The sequence below is a fragment of the Vipera berus genome (genome assembly GCF_964194415.1).
Source record: "Vipera berus genome assembly, chromosome: 1".
In the NCBI taxonomy this organism is placed as follows: domain Eukaryota; kingdom Metazoa; phylum Chordata; class Lepidosauria; order Squamata; family Viperidae; genus Vipera; species Vipera berus.
This window is the reverse complement of record NC_138202.1, coordinates 358,838,869-358,846,368: the sequence shown is the minus strand read 5'-3', so window position 1 is coordinate 358,846,368 and position 7,500 is coordinate 358,838,869. Positions and strand designations below refer to the sequence as shown.

Here is a 7,500-nt window from a genome sequence, read left to right as displayed (position 1 = left end):
CTATTGTATTCCATTCCATTCCATTCCATTCCATTCCATTCCATTCCATTCCATTCCATTCCATTCCATTCCATTCCATTCTATTCTATTCTATTCTATTCTATTCTATTCTATTCTATTCTATTCTATTCTATTCTATTCTATTCTATTCTATTCTATTCTATTCTATTCTATATTTTATTTTCTATTCTCTTCTAAATTCTGTTCTGTTCTATTCTATATTTTATTCTGTTCTATTTTCTATTTTACGACCTTCTGACAAGCAAAGTCAGTGGGGAAGCCAGGTTCACTTAACAAACGTGTTAGTAACTTCACAGCTGCAGTGATTCACTTAACAACGGTGGAAAGAAGGGTCGTAGGTTGCAAAAGGGGATTAGGTGACCCCGGGACACTGCAACCGTCATCAATAGGACGTCAGTTGCCAAAGCCCTCTTCCTCAAGCATTTTAAATTGTTGGAAACGTAGATCTTAATTTGGGCAGTCCCAAAAAGGAGAAATTCAGAAAAGGACTTTACCGGCAGATTCGCGTCTTCTTCTTCCAGCGATTCAAGAAATACGGGTAGTCCTCGACTTATAACAGTTCATTTAATGACTGTTCAAAATTACAACAGCACCGACCTATGACCTTTTTTCACGCTTACAACCTTTGTAGCCTCCCCATGGTCACGTGATCAAAATTCAGATGCTTGGCAACAGACTCGTACTGACGACGGTCGCAGCATCCCGGGGTCATCTGATCCCCCTTTACGACCTTCCGACAAGCAAAGCCAAGAGGGAAGCCTGATCCAGTTAATGACGCTTTTGAAGAACCGCAAAGATTTGCTTAACGGCTGTGGCAAGGAAGGTTGTAAACTGGAGCAAAATTCACTGAACAAATATTTCACTTAGCAACACAAAATTGGGGGCTCCGTTGTGGTCGCAAGCCGAGGACTACACGTACCCCGATAATTAGATGTTCTCCTGACCTTTAAATTTCTTTTTCACTTCTTTTTCATTTCTTTTTCACTTCTTCTTCACGCAGTGCCTCCGCCAACTGTGAGGATATGGATTCTCCCCAATCAATCCAGGATGACATGACAGAATATACCCCAAATGCTGAGAGTTCCTGGTAAGGCAAGTCTGTGTTGGTGCAGTGGAAGTATCTGAGAGGAGGGGTGGGGGGCTATAGATCTGTGTTTCTCAACCTTGGCGGCTTGAAGTTGGGTGGACTTCCACTCCCAGAATTCCCCAGCCAGCATGCTTTAAGAGGGGTGGGCTTCTACTCCCAGAATTCCCCAGCCAGCATGCTTTAAGAGGGGCGGACTTCTACTCCCAGAATTCCCCAGCCAGCATGCTTTAAGAGGGACGGACTTCTACTCCCAGAATTCCCCAGCCGGCATGCTTTAAGAGGGGCAGACTTCCGCTCCCAGAATTCCCTAGCCAGCATGCTTTAAGAGGGGTGGACTTCAACTCCCAGAATCCTCTAGCCAGCCTGCTTTAAGAGGGGCGGACTTCCACTCCCAGAATTACCCAGCCAGCATGCTTTAAGAGGGGTGGACTACCACTCCCAGAATTCCCCAGCCAGCATGCTTTAAGAGGGGTGGACTTCCTCTCCCAGAATTCCCCAGCCAGCCTGCTTTAAGAGGGCTGGACTACCACTCCCAGAATCCCCCATCCAGCCTGCTTTAAGATGGGTGGACTTCAGCTCCCAGAATTCCCCAGGCAATATGTCCACTCAAGTTGCCATGGTTGAGAAACGCTGGTATGGATTAATTGCTAGGCTAGATTAGAAGTATTGATTATGTCTTGTCCTCCTGACGTGGGCTGACCTCAAGGTTTCCTAAAATTGATTGGAAAGCATTTTGACAAAGCTTGGCTCCAATTATTTGTTTATTTGTGTGTGTGTCATGTTTGTATGTCTGTGTGTTTGTGTGTGTGTGTTTTAATGAAACACCCCCCCACACACTCACAGACAAACCTCATAGCATTCTTACAGGCCCTTCCAAGCCATATTACTATTGGTTGCACAACAGCCTGCCTAGGTAGGCCAGTCTCACGAGCTCCTTGTGCCAAAAACTATCCCTCTTCCCGAAACGGCTTGTTCCTTCCTTAGTCTGCACCCAAAAAAGCACCCACATGTTTCCCCTTTTGCCGCAGCACCAATTCAACCCAAAACGCTCAGCCGAACAGTCGCCGCAAGAAACTGAAAAAATATCTCTTCCGGGCAGTTTCGGAAGGAAATCTGGAGGATCTGCAGAGCGTTCTGGCGGAAATGAAGGACCGGTCCCAGAGGTGCCAAAATCTGACTGTCCAAGGTTGGTGGCCTTTGCTGTACCACTGCAGGGTGGAAAAGGTGAATTCGGTGGGTGGAATAGGTTTAGGGGTGCCAAGAATGAAAGGGGCACCCCCTTTTCAGGGGCCAAGAGGGTGGCACTTGGGGGCATACTTATGTTCTGTACCAGCCTGCTACCGGCCTTGCAGAAAAGGCAACCCCTTTATAAACGGCAAGAGGCTGGAATATGTCTGCCAAATTTATTACAAAAACAAACAAGACACGAACCAAGATACAGGAGCTTTGAAACACTATCTGAGCGGTTGCTTTCAGCAAACCAGCCCTCCCCAAACATTCCCTTTATAAAGAGTTCAGGGCGTGGCCTCTCTTTGCCTCCTTCCGAGAAGCCCCACAGCCTTCCTCTGTTTGCTCCTACTTGACTGCCTCCTGCGTCGGGCGTCCTTGAACAGGGCCAGCTGTGGGTCATCTTCATCCACACTGTCAGGCTCACACAGCTGGGTCTCCATGGTGACCAAGTGGGAGGGGCCTGCCTGAGGGCTATCATCAGCAAGATCTTCAACACCCCCCTCCTCCTCTGAGTCGTCGTCCGACCCAACTGCCGAACCCACAGGCTGACCCTGAATCACAACAACTTAGGAGGGTGTCAAAAATGTCCAGAGAACCATGGAAGGCCTATCCCATTTTTTGCAAGTTTGATCGAGAATAGGATAGGATAGGATAGAACAGGGGTAGGCAACCTCGGCTCTTTTATGACGCGTGGACTTCAACTCCCAGAATTCCTGAGCCAGCATGGCTAGCTCAGGAATTCTGGGAGCTGAAGTCCACGCGTCATAAAAGAGACAAGTTTGCTCACCCCTGGGATAGAGTAATGGAATGGAATGGAATGGAACGGAACAGAAAGGAACAGAATAGGATAGAATCGTAAAAGAACGAAACAGAACTGCAAAGTCGCGTGGTCACACAGAGAAACGGACACTTGAGCTGGGTCGTAACTTCTTTATTGGATCAGGAATGAAGCTGGGGCAAAGGGGTTACCTGGCGTCACTTTATACCTGCCCAGGTGAATCGCGACCAATAGATTCAAACCTGGGCTTCCCGCCAGGGCAGGTGGCCAATGGATTTAAACCCTGGCTTCCCGCCAGAGCTGACCATGCCCTGGGGCTGTCAACGACTCGCTCTATTCAGGCTTTCCTGCCAAAAAGGGTTATAGCCTGGAGCTGTCCAGCCCCCTGCTGTGCTGACATTCCGTGTATGCTTTACGAGCATACACTACAACAGGGGTGTCAAACTCAATTTCATGGAGGGCCGCATCAGCAATGCAGTTGCCCTCAGGGGGCTGGGTGGGTGTGGCCAGGGTGGGTGTGGCCTACTGGGTGGGCGTGGCTAGAGTGCGTATGGCCTACTGGGTGGACGTGGCCAGCTCTACGCATCAAGGGTGCCTATGGGGGCCTGGGCAGGAGTGGGACAGATCTGGGGGTCTCTGGCAGGAGGAGGGTCTCTGGGCCAGGGCCGAGGCAGTGGGGGCCGTTCCCTCACTCTTTCCAGGATGGCTTTGTGGGCCACATGAAACCACTTTGCGGGCCGGATCCGGCCCCCGGGCCTTGTGTTTGACATGTCTGCACTACAAGAACAGAATGGAACGGAACGGAATGGAATAGAATGGAAAGGAAAGGAAAGACAGAATAGGATAGAATAGTGAAAGAACGGAACGGAACAGAACGGAATGGAAAGAAACAGAATAGAATAGAATAGAATAGAATAGAATAGAATAGAATAGAATAGAATAGAATAGAATAGAATAGAATAGAATAGAATAGTTGGAAGGGACCTTGGAGGTCATCTAGTCCAACCCCCTGCTCAGGCAGGAAACCCTATACCATTTCAGACAAGTGGCTGTCCAGTCTCTTCTTAAAAAGTTCCACTGCTGGAACATTCACAACTTCTGGAGGCAAGTTGTTCCACTGGTTAATTGTTCTAGTGATTAAGGCACCAGGCTAGAAATCAGGAGTCGGGGAGTTCTAGTCCTGCCATAGGTATGAAGGCTGGGTGGGTACTTATGGGCCAATCACCAGGAGATGCTGAGTTCGAGTCCTGCCCTCAGCATGAAAGCCAGTTGGTGATTTGGGGCCAATCACCGGGAGGCAGAGAGTTCTAGTGCTGCCTTAGGTACTAAAGTTGGCTGCCTGGCTGACTCTGGGTCAGTCACTAGGGGACTGTGAGTTCGAGTGCTGCCTTAGGCAGGAAAGCTGGCTGGGTGACTTTGAGCTAGTCCTTAGCCCAATCCACCTCACAGGGTTGTTGTTGTGGGGAAAACAGGAAGAGGAAGATGCGTTGGATATGTTTGTCACCTTGACATTTGTAAAATATAATAAAGGCAGGATATAAAAACTAAGTAAGTAAAGAAAGTTTTATCTGATTGGGGAAGTGGCAGGACATATTCCTTCTGGGAGGGGAATCTAGTTGTTTTTAAAAATAACTTTAAAAGTAAGAAATGGCTTCCGATGGTCTTATGATGTGGTGAATTGACATATCCTAGAAGGAAAAAAGGAATGTTCCAGAATTCCTCGGAATATACTGGAGCTCCCTGTAATGTTCTGCTATTCTCCAGAATGTTCTGGTTCTCTCTAGAAAGTTCTGGTCTTCTCCAGAATGTTCTGGTTTTGCCCTAGAAACTTCTGACTTTCTCCAGAATTATTCAGGTTTTCTCTAGGAACTTTTGTTTTTGTCCAGAATGGCCTGGTTTCCTCTGGAAAGTTCTGCTATTCTCCAGAATATTTTCTCTCTCTCTCTCTCTCTCTCTCTCTCTCTCTCTCTCTCTCTCTCTCTCTCTCTCTCTCTTCTCTTTCTCTTTCTCTTTCTCTTTCTCTTTCTCTTTCTCTTGTGTTCTGGTTTTCTCCAGAATGTTCCGCCTTTCTCTAGGATGTTCCGGACTTCCGGAATGGCAAGCTTTGTCCATTCATAATAAGAAACATTAACTTTTTGAACCCCGCCCTATGAAGCACCATTTGGATCCTCAATCACCGCATGACTGGATCCCTGCAATTGCTTTATTATTATTATTATTATTATTATTATTATTATTATTATTATTATTATTATTATTATTATTATTATTATTATTATTATTATTATTATTATTAAACAAGCTTTTGGTGCAATTATGCCTTCTCGTTTGCCTCCCCACAAAGGAATCGGTGACTTCCTTCTGTTTGATGGTGGTAGCGTTCCCAATCGGCCTTAATTAAAATGGCAGGACCTCGTGGATAATTTATCCTTCTTTTCCAGAATATCTGATGAATAAGATGACCTCCTCCGACACCGGGAAAACCTGCTTAATGAAAGCTTTGTTGAACATCAACCAGCACACCAAGGAAGTTGTGAACACGCTGCTCTCGTTTGCAGAAGAGAACCAAATCCTAGAAAAACTCATTAATGCAGCCTACACGGAGGAAGCCTATAAGGGTATGGGCGCCTCTTCCGGGTTTTAAAAAATTTGCAAAAAGTTTCACAGCAACTGCTTCATTGGTGCACTCCAGGGAAGGCTCTGAAAGATTTATTTCGGCCGGGAAGCGGAGAAAATAGATATTGTAAGCAGCATTCCCACAACAGCCTCAATCTAGTCAGAAGATTCGCCCTGAAGATCAATTGAATAATGTATTTTTCACCATACAGGTAGTCCTCGACTTAACAACAGCTCATTTCGTGACCGTTCAAAGGTACAACATCCCTGAAAGAAGAGACTTAGGGCCATTTTTCATGCCTATGACCCCATGTTCATGTGATCAAAATTCAGACCGTTGGAAACTGACTCGGTCTTACGACCGTTGCAGTGTCCCCATGGTCACGTCATCAAAATTCAGAAAGTTGGAAACTGACTCGTACTTATGACTGTTGCAGTGTCACCATGGTCACGTCATCAAAATTCAGACAGTTGGAAACTGACTCATACTTATGACTATTGCAGTGTCCCCATGGACACGTGATCAATATTCAGACAGTTGGAAACTGACTCGTACTTATGACCATTGCACTGTCCTGGGGACACGTGATTCTCTTTGGTGACCACCTGACAAGCAAAGTCAATGGGGAAGCCAGATTCACTTAACAACGTAGCCACTGCAGTGATTCACTTAACCACTGTGGCAAGCAAGGTTGTAAAATGGGGCAAAATTTCTCTTAGCAGCTGTCTTGTTTAGCAACCAAAAGTTTGGGCTCCATTATGGTGATAAGTCGAGCACTACCTGCAGATTAAATCATAGACTAATGAGAAAAAGTTATCACAGTTACTTAAGACTCAAGACCTGTTATTAATGTCCTTTAAAAGGGGACTGTTCTTACAACAGGCCTCCACGGTAAGGGTCAAAAAAGTCAAAATGGCAGCCTCAACTGTGCGATGACCCCTCCCTTGGTTAGTGGTCTGTCCTTGCATAACCGCAGACACCATTTTGACTTTTTTGACCCCCCCTCCTGCATGGATGTTCCTAGCCACGTCTTTTTCTAAAGGTCTGTGGGGGGGTATATCTGACATCCGAGAATATGTGGGTCCAAAAAGCAGGCCCCTGTGTCCCCCATCTCTTCTGGACAGCCCCGAGAATGGCAAACAACGAAGTTGAATAGGTAGACCATGTTTTTGTAAACGTTTAACCACGTTTAGCGACACGCCTAGCGAGTCATAGCTGTTTGAGGTCGTGGAATAAGTGTCCAGGTTTACCCCAGGAAGTGAACTGTAAGCGTGAAGACGCTTCCTGAAAGATAATTTTTGAAAGAGAAGCTTGATGAGAGGTTAAAATGGAAGAAACCACGATTAGATGCATTACAAAGCCTCTTGCTCACAGTGAGCCCGCAAGTGAAGGAGGTTTATCTTAAGTCAGGTTCTCGAGCTTGACCACTTTAAGAGGGGTGGACTTCCCAGAATTCCTCAGCCCACATGATTTAAGAAGGATGGACTCCAACTCCCAGCAACTTAACATGCTTTAAGTTGAAGATGGAAATTTAAGTCCACCCGTCTTAAAGCATACCGGCTGGGGGATTCTGGGAGTGGAAGTCCACCCCTCTTAAAGCATGCTGGCTGGGGGATTTGGGGAGTGGAAGTCCACCCCTCTTAAAGCATGCTGGCTGGAGGATTCTGGGAGTGGAAGTCCACCCCTCTTAAAGCATGCTGGCTGGGGGATTTTGGGAGTGGAAGTCCACCCCTCTTAAAGCATCCCGGCTGGAGAATTCTGGGAATT

At 46.5% G+C, this 7,500-nt stretch overlaps 1 protein-coding gene across 1 annotated transcript in view; it reads left to right on the top strand.

Annotated features, from left to right (window-relative positions):
- The window catches only part of TRPV3 (transient receptor potential cation channel subfamily V member 3), a gene marked incomplete at its 5' end in the record, with an annotated part of 51,843 nt that overhangs the window by 15,219 nt on the left and 29,124 nt on the right, over window positions 1–7,500 (top strand). Inside the window, 3 exons of the mRNA XM_081337996.1 lie at window positions 1,022–1,108; window positions 2,137–2,294; window positions 5,558–5,734. Of these exons, the coding sequence (XP_081194122.1) occupies window positions 1,022–1,108; window positions 2,137–2,294; window positions 5,558–5,734 (422 nt within the window). The remainder of the gene's footprint in view (window positions 1–1,021; window positions 1,109–2,136; window positions 2,295–5,557; window positions 5,735–7,500) is intronic.